Source organism: Oncorhynchus kisutch, linkage group LG25 (assembly GCF_002021735.2).
Source record: "Oncorhynchus kisutch isolate 150728-3 linkage group LG25, Okis_V2, whole genome shotgun sequence".
In the NCBI taxonomy this organism is placed as follows: domain Eukaryota; kingdom Metazoa; phylum Chordata; class Actinopteri; order Salmoniformes; family Salmonidae; genus Oncorhynchus; species Oncorhynchus kisutch.
Window position 1 is genome coordinate 25,473,850 of NC_034198.2, and position 12,534 is coordinate 25,486,383.

At 43.7% G+C, this 12,534-nt stretch overlaps 1 protein-coding gene across 3 annotated transcripts in view; it reads right to left on the bottom strand.

Moving 5' to 3' along the window:
* Window positions 1-12,534, bottom strand: part of wnk4a (WNK lysine deficient protein kinase 4a) — a 72,253-nt gene that overhangs the window by 13,931 nt on the left and 45,788 nt on the right. For all 3 annotated transcript variants that reach the window (XM_020460438.2, XM_020460441.2, XM_020460439.2), the window contains exons 4-9: window positions 12,239-12,459; window positions 11,742-11,899; window positions 8,756-8,844; window positions 8,345-8,564; window positions 3,418-3,832; window positions 98-255 (exon numbers count right to left, since the gene is read on the bottom strand). In XM_020460438.2, coding sequence (XP_020316027.1) covers window positions 98-255; window positions 3,418-3,832; window positions 8,345-8,564; window positions 8,756-8,844; window positions 11,742-11,899; window positions 12,239-12,459 — 1,261 coding nt within the window. The remainder of the gene's footprint in view (window positions 1-97; window positions 256-3,417; window positions 3,833-8,344; window positions 8,565-8,755; window positions 8,845-11,741; window positions 11,900-12,238; window positions 12,460-12,534) is intronic.

A 12,534-nucleotide genomic window follows, 5' to 3' on the forward strand; every position in this document is an offset into this window, starting at 1 on the left:
AAATAAGCAGGGACAGTTGAGGTAGAGTTGCTAGTCATCGCCTCTCTACTACTCTTACACTTGGATAACTAGCTCACTATTTGTCCCATTCACTCACAGAGGGAAAGCGAAGGGCTGGGATGGGGTGGTGGTGAGGGTGTCCATTGCGGGAGGTAGTCCCAGTCCCATTGAGGGTTGACCCTTTGAGGCTGACCGCTGTCTCCAGGGGGTCCTGGAGGCCAGAGGAGCTGAGATAGCCGTCTGTCTCACAGTCAGCTGTTACAACAAACACATGAAACATGAGCATGTGACTGACCAGGCACGGCCGCATCCCCTTTACTCACTGACACACACACACGCACGCGCACATGAAAGAACGCATTCACGCACATACACACACACACACATACAGACGCATGCACGCACACACACTCTAAAAAATGCTGGGTTATTTGGATGACCCAACTGCTGGGTTGCAGGCATAGGGTCACTTATTTGGATTGTTCTCTTTTAAAACAGAAAGGTTGGATTGTTGATGGTGGGTAAAACGCTGAGGGATGGGGCTGGAGAAATGGAACAACTCTCAAATTCTGGTTAAAACTTTTGATATCATGGATGGTCAGTCTTTATGTAAGGACTGACCATCCATGATATCAAAAGTTTTAAGCAGTGTTTGTTTACATTTACTTTGTTTACAAACATTGTGGCAAAACAAGCTTACATTTTGGGTTCTGATGGAGTACGACTGTTGAACTAAGCTCATGAGGCATTTCTAAGTTAAATTCTTCAAGAATCAATGCGTACATGTCATTATTTAAGTCCAAAAATGGATGTAGCAACTGCTGATTGCCCCTTTAAGGTTGAACAACTGGCACTTTTATAGTGTTAATGAGGCTTACATAAGTGCATGAGTTCCACAAAAGCCTATGCATATCCCAGTGTTGGGATAGTTACCACTTTGTTACAATATATACATAATAATGTTTAATGTTTCATAAATTTTACATTGAACAAAAATATAAATGCAATATGTAAAATGTTGGTCCCTTGTTTCATGAGCTGAAATAAAAGATCCCAGAAATGTTCCAGATGCACAAAAAGCTTATTTCTCTCAAATTTTGTGCTCCAATTTGTTGTCATCCCTGTTAGTGAGCATTTCTTCTTTGTCAAGATAATCCATCCACCTGACAGGTGTGGCATATCAGGAAGCTGATTAAACAGCATGCTCATTACACAGGGGCACCTTGTGCTGGGGACAATAAAAGGCAACTTTAAAATGTACAGTTTTGTCTCACAACACAATGCCACAGATGTCTCAAGTTTTGAGGGAGCGTGCAATTGGCATGCTGACTGCAGGAATGTCCCCAGAGCTGTTACCAGAGAATGTAATGTTAATTTCTCTACAATAAGCCACCTCCAATGTCGATTTAGAGAATTTGGCAGTACGTCCAACCGGCCTCACAACCTCAGACCACGTGTAACCAGCCCAGGACCTTCACATCCGGCTTCTTCACCTGAGTCTGAGACCAGCCATCCGGACAGCTGTTGAAACTATGGGTTTCCACAACAGAAGAATTTCTGCAAAAACTGTCAGAAACCGTCTCAGGGAAGCTCATCTGCGTGCTCGTCATTCACACCAGGGTCTTGACCTGACTGCAGTTCGGCGTCGTAACTGTCTTCAGTGGGCAAATGCTCACCTATGATGGCGACTGGCATGCTGCTCTTCACAGATGAATCCCGGTTTTAACTGTACCTGGCAGATGGCAGACAGCATGTATGGAGTCGTGTGGGCAAGTGGTTTGCTGAAATCAAAGTTATGAACAGAATGCCCCATGTTGGCGGTGGGGTTATGGTATGGGCAGGCATAAACTATGGACAATGAACACAATTGCATTTTATCAATGACAATTTGAATGCACAGAGATAGTGTGACGAGATCCTGAGGCCCATTATCGTGCCATTCATCTGCCGCCATCACCTTATGCTTCAGCATTATAATGCACAGCCCCATGTCGCAAGAATCTGTACACAATTCCTGGAAGATGAAAATGTCCCAGTTCTTCCATGGCCTGCATACTCACCAAACATGTCACCTATTGAGCATGTTTGGGATGTTCTGGATCGACGTGCACGACAGCGTATTCCAGTTCCCGCCAATATCAAGCAACTGCGCACAGCCATTGAAGAGGAGTGGGACAACATTCCACAGGTTACAACCCAACCAACAGCCTGATCAACTCTATGCAAAGGAGATGTGTCGTGATGCATGAGGCAAATGGTGGTCACACAAGATACTGACTGTTTTTCTGGTCCACGCCCTTGCCATTTTTAAGGTATCTGAACCAAGTCATGTGAAATCCATAGATTAGAGCCTAATTTATTTATATGAACTGTAACTCAGTAAAATCTTTGAAATTGTTGCATGTTGTGTTTTATATTTTTGTTCAGGGTACAAACTTAACATAATTAACAGGAATTACATTTACACTCATACTCTCATGGCTGGCCAAAAATAACTTCATGAAAGCCACACCACTTATGGGCCAGGCCTCCTGAAAATAACCTATGGATTACATTCATCCCAGAATGAAAGTGAATATAAAAACCCAATTGATGGTTAAATTAACCCATGTTTGGGCAATCCCAACAACCCAACATGTTGGGTTAGTCAAGTAACCCAAATGGCTGAGTCAAAATAACCCAGCCTATGTTCTGTCCAATATTTACCCACTGCTGGCTTACCAAGTAACCCAAATTGGGTTGTTTTTAACCCAGCATTTTTGAGTAGTGTGCACACACGGAGAGGACTCAGAGGATTCACTATTGATTAACACCATGGTGAGTACACAATGACAAATGTGGAAGAATGCAGCTCCAATATTTAAACTAGATTAACCTGAATTATTTGGGACCTGCAGTCAAAGAGAGTTTTAATAGTCTTCCTGCTGGTCACTAGAAAACATTTGAGGATAATCACACGCACGCACGTGCACACGCACACACACACACACACACACACACACACACACACACGCACACACACTTGACTGGAGAGGTAAGACCATCTAGGACTGAATAATTAAGTTATCCTCAGGCTCACATTTCATTCTCTCAGGGCCTAGTCAGGGCCATTCAGCACAACAACAGTTACGAAATCAACAAATACTGCCAAAAACTGCCATAATGGACATTGCTTTTATAACCTCAGAGGGCTACTAAAATTCCACACCCGGTGTCAAGGTTGACAATAGACCTTGTTGACCAGTGAGACTATGACATGTGATACAGTCTAATCTGTGTCTCAAATGGCACCCTATTCCCTATATAGTCCACTACTATGGCCCCTGGTCAAAAGTAGTGCACTATATAGGGACTACGGTGCCATTAGGGACGCAGACACAGCCGAAATCAGCTGAAGGTTAAGTTAAGTGGTCTTACAGTTGGCTGAGGAGCAGCTGGTGTGGTGGATCTGGAAGTGCTGATGCTGGTCTGCCTCTGGTTCCTCTGGTTCAGGGATGAAGCTGGCATTGATGCCCAAGTTTAGATAGCTGTTGAGTGGGGACAGAGTGTGGGTCAGAGGGTTCGGGGGGGTCTGAACCTGGCTCTGGGCAGGTGTGGGGGTCGGGGTGGGGATGAGGATGGGGCACTGAGGAGTCTCCAACATTGATGGAGACCTGTTGATTTTCGGGGAGGGCGGCTGCAGTGCAGGCTCAGGCTCCTCCTCAATGGCCTCCTTCTTCTTCTCTGCAAGGAGGCGCAGTTTCTCCCGCTGGCGCTTGATGGCGTTGACACGGTTCCGGATGGCCTTGGCCACCAGCTTGAAGTCAGCCTCGCACACGAAGCCCAGCACCACCTGGGATACAGACAAGGAAGGGACATATCATAGACAGGGCACAATAGTGTGACAAACAGGGAACATTTCACGGCCCATGATCCAGCACTGTCTGTGAAAAGAATAACTCATAGAGGTCTGATGCACTTGCTAACCGTGCTGTTCTGTACTGTACATATATAGGATCTTAATTTGAGCCCATTTGCTACAGCATGTAAATAATCCTGCAGCAACAGGAAATGTGAATTATTATGTGGATTACGTTGATCATTTTTCAGATTACGTTGATCAAATCTCAGAATCTTCAGAAGCCTTTTAAAACTTTGAATAAACCACACGTTTTACATTTTCTGCAACAGGGTGATCCAATTAAGGTCCTACATCTGTATATCACACAACATGAAATGAAAATATGACAAGCTCATCACAGCTGTGTATGCCTTGCCTGAGCCAGTGGGTGGCCAGTGGCCTAGTGGTTAAGAGCATTGGGCCAATAACTGAAAGGACGCTGGTTAGAAAACCTGACCGACTAGGTAAAAAATCTGTTGATGTGCCCTTGAGCAAGGCACGAGTGTGTGTCGGTGGGTTTTTGCTCCACCCTTCTACTTGATTTACTCAAATGTACATTTAGAAAAGCTCATAGGGAAGAAGCCTACCTCCTGTTTCAGACTCCAACCACTCCACAATGACCAAGACCAGAGAGCTATGTAAGGACATCAGGGATAAAATTGTAGACCTGCACAAGGCTGGGATGGGCTACAGGACAATAGGCAAGCAGCCTGGTGAGAAGGCAACAACTGTTGGCGCAATTATTAGAAAATGGAAGAGGTTCAAGATGACGGTCAATCACCCTCGGTCTGGGGCTCCATGCAAGATCTCACCTCGTGGGGCATCAATGATCATGAGGAAGGTGAGGGATCAGCCCAGAACTACACGGCAGGACCTGGTCGATGACCTGAAGAGATCTGGGACCACAGTCTCAAAGAAAACCATTAGTAACACACTACGCAGTCATGGATTGCTCAAGCCAGCGCATGTCCAGGCCCACCTGAAGTTTGCCAATGACCATCTGGATGATCCAGAGGAGGAATGGGAGAAGGTCACGTGGTCTGATGAGACAAAGATAGAGCTTTTTGGTCTAAACTCCACTCGCCGTGTTTGGAGGAAGAAGAAGGATTTGATTTGATTTGATTTGATTTGATTTGAGTACAACCCCAAGAACACCATCCCAACCGTGAAGAATGGAGGTGGAATCATCCTTCTTTGGGGATGCTTTTCTGCAAAGGGGACAGGACGACTGCACCATATTGAGGGGAGGATGGATGGGGCCATGTTTTGCGAGATCTTGGCCAACAACCTCCTTCCCTCAGTAAGAGCATTGAAGATGGGTCGTGGCTGGGTCTTCCAGCATGACAACGACCCAAAACACACAGACAGGGACTAAGGAGTGGCTCCGTAAGAAGCATCTCATGGTCCTGGAGTGGCCTAGCCTGTCTCCAGACCTGAACCCAATAGAAAATCTTTGGAGGGAGCTGAAAGTCCGTATTGCCCAGCGACTGCCCCTGAAACCTGAAGGATCTGGAGAAGGTCTGTATGGAGGAGTGGGCCAAATTCCCTGCTGCACTGTGTGCAAACCTGGTCAAGAACTACAGGAAACGTATGATCTCTGTAATTGCAAACAAAGGTTTCTGTACCAAATATTAAGTTCTGCTTTTCTGATGTATCAAATACTTATGTAATGCAATAAAATGCAAATTAATTACTTAAAAATCATACAATGTGATTTTCTGGATTTTTGTTTTACATTCCATCTCTCACAGTTGAAGTGTACCTATGATTAAAAAAAGGACAGACCTACATGCTTTGTAAGTAGGAAAACCTGCAAAATCGTCAGTGTGTCAAATACTTGTTCTTCCCACTGTACGTATGCTATCTTAATTTGACCAGTTTCTCACAGCAGGAAAATAATCCTGCAGCAACAGGACATGTGAATTATTATGTGGATTATAATAAATTGACATTCTTGCAGGGTTGATAACTTTTTTTGTTAAAGTCTGACAATTTAAAGGGGAAATTACAAACTTTAGAAGCCTTTTTAAAGCTTGAATACACTACAAGTTTGCATTTCCTGCTGTGCAGGAAAATCCTCTGCAACAACAGTGATCAAATTAAAATAGTAGACCTGTACACCCCCTGGACAGGACGCTAGTCTTGTCATTTGCTGTGTAGATAATCAATATGTATTGAGCAGACGCTGTCTATTTATGGAGGGGCTGATCTGAGGCCCTTTGATATTCTTCAAGAATCAATGTAAAAGATACAGCTGTAAATCACAGAGTGGACCTTTAAAGGATGGTGTTACATCCAAACCTGTCCCACTCAGAACACAGTGTTCCAGTCTCAGACCGGCGGGGAAGACAAGGACTGCGTCCCAAATGGCACCCTATTTCCTATATAGGGCACGGTATCAGCGGGATTTCGCTCCACCCTTGTAATGAATTAAGGTCACTAATAAGTAAGGAACTCCCCTCACGTGATTGTCTAGGTCTTCATTGAAAGGAAAAAACAAAAACTCGGCCCTCCGTGGAATGAGTTTGAACCCCTGATATAGGGAATAGGGTACCATTTGGGATGTACTGAAAGTTGGTCATTTGCCTCCCTCCTCTCTCACCCTCGCTCAACACCTTGTCAAATAATATGTCCTGGAGCAGGGTTTCCCAACCCCCCCCCACCCCACCCCCCCTTCCACCCCCACCCCCCCATGCATGTTCTGATTTTTGCCCTAGCACTACATAGCTGAATGAAATAATCCAAGCTTGTGGATGAGATGGTTATTTGAATTAGCTGTGTAGTGCTAGGGTAAAAAGCGTGCACCCAGGGGGGGCCCAAGGACCAGGTTAGGAAAACCCAGTTCTGGATGATAATAAATGGGATCTTGATGAAAAGGCTTCATGTATGGAATTGTGGCTGGTGGCCAGGCCGGGTCCTTCTCATTAAAAGTGACCTCTGCTAAAGGGGCTGGAGGACACAAATGCTATGTCCCAAATAGCACCCTAGTGTGTGGGTCCTGGTAAAAAGTTGTGCACTATACAGAGAATAGGGTGCCATTTGGGACTCACCCAAGGAGACGCTGCTTCATAATGCGTCCTGTATGAGAGACAGGCATTATATTATTGAAGCCCTGACCTCCGCTATCTGCCTGAGCCACGCTCTCCTCTCACATTTCTAGCACTGATGATTAAACGCTGACCTGTGCCCTTGACAGACTGTCTGCAGCCGGATCCACTTCACTTCATGGGCTAAGCATATGTCAGTGTGTGTCCACAATTGTAATCGAATCATAAACTATGTTGTATTAGATTCCTTGTGTTTGCTGGTTGGGGTCTGTTGCAAATAGCAGTGGTGTAAAGTACTTAAGTAAAAAATACTTTAAAGTACTATTTAAGTAGTTTTGGGGGGTATCTGTACTCCTAAAGAAAATAATGTACTTTTTACTCTATACATTTCCCCTGACACCCAAAAGTACTCGTTACATTTTGACTGCTTAGCAGGATAGGAAAATGGTCAAATTCACACACTTATCAAGAGAACATCCCTGGTCATCTCTACTGCCTCTGATCTGGCGGAGTCACTAAACACAAATGCTTTGTTTGTAAATATGTCTGTGTTGGAGCGTGCCCCTGGCTATCAGTCAATAAAAAAAGTCTGAAAATGGTGTCGACTGGTTTGCTTAATATGAGGAATTTGAAATTATTTATACTTCTACTTTTGATACTTAAGTACATTTTAAACCAAATACCTTTAGACTTTTACTCAAGTAGTATCTTCCTGGGTGACTTCCACTTTTTCTATTAAGTTGTCGTTACTTTTACTCAAGTATGACAATTGGGTACTTTTTCCACCACTGGCAAATAGAATATAAATATCATCAGAATCTATACAGGATATTCCTTCTTCAACTCATCCTGTACTCATTATCACCACTGTATGGTTTGCTATCTATACATACAGTGTCTGGATATGCGAGTGTAACTTTTTTGTTTGTCTATAAATATAAGAATGGCTGTGTTTTCACCTGGTGCAACACCGACGCTCCAACAATATGTAAGCTGATTCTACTACCTACTTGCATAATAGCTATAGTATTACACCTTAGTTGTTTCCACTGGTCCTTCTCTTGTGAGAGCCACAACTGTAAACCCTCCCTTTAATCATTCATGTAGGGGAAGTAAAGGTAAAAGAGACCATGATGTTAGGTAACTGCGAAGGTCAAGTGTTGTGGGAATGTACCCAGCCTACAGTGGTAGGTCATAGAGCTGTCCCACACAGCCTATAACTGAAACAGAGATCAACTCATGAGTGGTACCAAAGGGAGTGGATATAGTATACCAATCTTACCGTATATAAATCTTAGCTTTATCCTTTACTGTTTTCAATGCTCCGCTGAGAGCTCTACTCTGAGTAAGATGTACAACGTATGTATTACATGCAGTATGGCAAATAAACTTGCAACTTGAAATGTGAGCTGCTCACCATCTCCTGCGCCACCTCCTCTGGCACATCCTTGTAGAGTTCAAACAGGAACTCAATGGCGTTGTTGTCCTTGTACTTCCCGTGCAGCTTCTTGGTGTCGTCCATCCGGAGCCACAGCTTCAGGCCTGACTTCACCATGTCGTCCTCCTCAGCCAACTCAACATGGACGCCGTTGTTCTCCTGGAAGAACGTGTGCTCCAGCAGGTCCTGGATGGTGTACCTGAGGTAAAGGAATAATACAACTATTAAATTCAATCAATTCCTTTTCATTTGACACATTAATTGAACACCAAAGGATTTGATATATAGTTTTCTTAGCAGAAGGACCAGAATTTCATTTCACCATTTGTGTAATGTCTCATATGTTTTATGTAATGTAAGGATATTATGAGAAGCCCAATAGCCCAATACCTTTCATCTTTGTCCATCCGGATACATCCTTCGATGATCTCTTTGAGCTCTGGGACCTTGACTTTGTAAAAACTGTCTGGTTTCATCCCCTGTGAGGAGAAGCAATCTGGTTAACATTGGTTATTTATCTGCTTGGTTTAAAATGTAAGGTAACATATGGTAACCAATGGTAACCTAGGGGACATAAGAGTAACATAGGAGAATGCATAGCTTTCTCAGATGTTGCCTCACAGAAACATGCAAGACATTCCTCCCTCATGATAAGTGAACTCACAACAGTGATTGGGGAGAGAGAGAGAGAGAGAGAGAGAGAGAGAGAGAGAGAGAGAGAGAGAGAGAGAGAGAGAGAGAGAGAGAGAGAAAGAGAGAGAGAGAGAGAGAGAAGAGAGAGAGAGAGAGAGAGGGAGAGAAGGAGAGAGAGAGAGAGAGAGAGAGAGACAGAGACAAGGGGAAGGGAAATGGGACAGACCAGAGAGTCTGTTTTTCTGTGTTAGTGTTGTCCTTTTAAAGGGCAGTGTGGCTACAAAAAGAATGCAGACCTCTGTCTCTCATCAGTGCAGCGCAGTGAGCAGTCCATTATGGGTCTGCAACTGTTTCAATCTCCCTCAGACAACGCTGATAAGAGAATGGAGCAAATCCCCTCGTGTTTTAAACAGCCAAGGTTAACATCACAGCCGTCCTAATGTTACCCCATGTTTATTCCAACATTAAAATAAAACCGTTGGGTAAATAAAGGTTGTTGGTTGGTTAGCTGGTATACAATGTTGTAATTGTGCAACAATGTTGACTTGTTATGTTTGCGATTTGCGAAGGGGCAGACACAGGCCTGCAATTTCCTTGTTAGCCTATTTATTCTGAGACAGAGGATCGAGCTGTAAAGGACCCTTTTCTCTAAATCGCTTCAATTCTTACAAACACTTGATTACAAGAATGGACCACAAAGTACACTGCCCTTCATTTGGCATCCACTATAATTATAATATCTCTATGGCTTATCAATTTAACAAAGGAACAGACAGTATACAAGCAAGCAAACCAATTGAGTATTCACTTTTGATCTGACTCTGTTCGAATGCACTGCTTACTTCCACAGTGGTCAAAATGACTCTGCTTGTGAATCTAAAATTTTATTGTGTTAAAACGTGACATAATATTTAAAACGTGTTCAGGCTAGCAGAGTTAATCTGACAGGTAAAGGCCCCAGACTCCCCTGAGTAGGGCCTTTTAGTTGTTTATGGAACATTGACCTTATGGATGGCGAGTGGCGACCGATCAGAGACGACTACAGTAACCTGCACTTATGACCCATACACACTCTCTCAGACCCACTCTACAACCTCTACAAGGCTCTGTTTGCTCTGCTGTCTGTCTCAAGAAAGAGAGAGAGAGAGAGAGAGAGAGAGAGAGAGAGAGAGAGACAGACAGACAGACAGACAGACAGACAGAGACAGACAGACAGACAGACAGACAGACAGACAGACAGACAGACAGACAGACAGACAGACAGACAGACAGACAGACAGACAGACAGACAGACAGACAGACAGACAGACAGACAGACAGACAGACAGAGAGAAAGGCGCTGTTTGTGTAGAATGCAGACGTCATTTTCAAAACACATCATTCTACCATCGCCTGCCCAAACCCACTGTGGTGTCACCACCTTGTATGCTCCAGCCCAAAGCCGAAGAACACAGCTCTCAATGTAGAGGTTCCTGTCATTACTGACTCCCTCTCTGAGTAGTAAACACCTCGGTCAGGGAGAAGCTTGGCCTTTCATCGAGTTACTTACTTCTGGATTGCTTTAATAAGTTTTGAGAGTAGTATGCACCCAAATGGCACCCTATTCCCTATACAGTGCACTACCTTTGACCAGACCCATATAGGGAAAAGGGTGTCATTTTAGACGTAGCCACAGAGTTTGCGCCAGTTCAGGGAACAGAACCGAAAACTGGAAAATAACAACATTTTTCTTGGAACGGAATCAGAACTGGGAACGAAAGTGATCTATACTGTTCCGGAACAGAACCGTTATTTTAAAAGCATGGGAACCATATAATAACGCTATTTTATGTTACAGGTATTTTTCTACAGTCCCACAAAAAAACGCAACAAAGCGCCTATGCAAAACCCTCACTCTGTCACTCAGAAATGTATTCCAGTGTTTGCCTGTCAGCTGGAAATTTTTGGCAGACTGTGTTTGCTTAGACCACTCATGGACAGTCCTAGCAAAATTCTTGCTTGAAAAATTGCTCTTTCCTTTAGTTTTTTTGGACCATTTTAATTGAAAAAAATCATAGCAAGGTCCTTAATTGTTACCCAAAAATTATTTGATATTGAGATAAAAATGGCTGCATTGGATTTTTAACAAAAACATTTTAAAAATTGTGCTTTTATAATTTCACATGGGGCCACTTTGTTTCTGAGGAGTGGAGTCTAACATCAAAACTTCATCCAGAAATCTACAGATGTAGGATCTTAATTTGATCACTATTTTGTTGCTGCAGATGAGCTTTGTGATTTACATAAATTAACTGAAAACCTACACTAACACACGGTTATACTAAAGTATTCCACTTTTCATGTAACCTCATTTTGACCAGGTAATAGCCTAACCACCGATCAAGCAACATTATAGACTAAACACTCAAAATTATTATTTTGATGTGACAATACAGGCCAAATTAAGATCCTACATCTGCAGAACATCCAGAAGGTTGTTTTGTCACTTCCATTGTGCAAGGGAAGGAAAGCAAACGTGTGCACAATTACGCTATTGAAGAACACTGCAGGGAGAGAGGAGACTCTGTGTGGGACTATGGTCCTGTGTGGCTCAGTTGGTAGAGCATGGCGTTTGCATTTGCACCACCAGGGTGTTGAGTTTTGAGCCTGCAGGGGCCACCCATACGAAAATGTATACATGCACCTCTTACTCTAAGTCGCTTAGGACAAATGGGTCTGCCTAATTGCATATATTCCCACTTACGCTGGTGACTTTACGGTAGATCTGTGCTGCGTTCTGGCACTCGGAGTAGGGATACTCTGATGTGGCCATCTCCAGGATACACATCCCAAAGGCATAGACATCCACAGCCTCATCATACTTCTCCTCATACATCTCTGGAGCCATGAACTCTGGGGTACCTGGAGGAAAGGAGAGAGACAATACCAATCACAAGAAAACATACACACACACCGACAAACAGATTTACACAAACAAATCTTCTGTAGGGGACATTTGATTACACTGGACATGCATCATTGGGTAGGAATCTGTGGCAGAGTGATCTAATAATGAGCATCTAGAAAGGGCACTCAACGTCAATGGTCATAATCTAGAAACAACTAAAACTTTAAATGAATCCCTAAAACGTGATGACCCCAGTTGGGTGAACCCCATAGTGACAACAGCTGACCTTAAACACTCCCCAACATGGAATTACATATAGAACTAAATAAAATTCTAGGCTCTCTTGTGCTCACCAATGACACTTTTAGCGAAGGAGGCTCTTTTGAGTGTGGCCAGGCCCAGATCTCCAATCTTGACGGAGCCGGTGGGGCCGGTGATGAAGATGTTGTCACACTTGAGGTCCCTGTGGATGATGGGAGGGGTGCGGGTGTGGAGGAAGTGGAGCCCCTTCAGGATCTGACGGCTCCAGCGCTGCAGTAGCTTCAGCTTCATCTCCTTAAACCTCTTCAGGTACCTGCAGGTAAACACAGGATATTAGGATGCATCACCTAAAGAGGCTCATATACTAACTGTTCTCCTTCCTTACCTA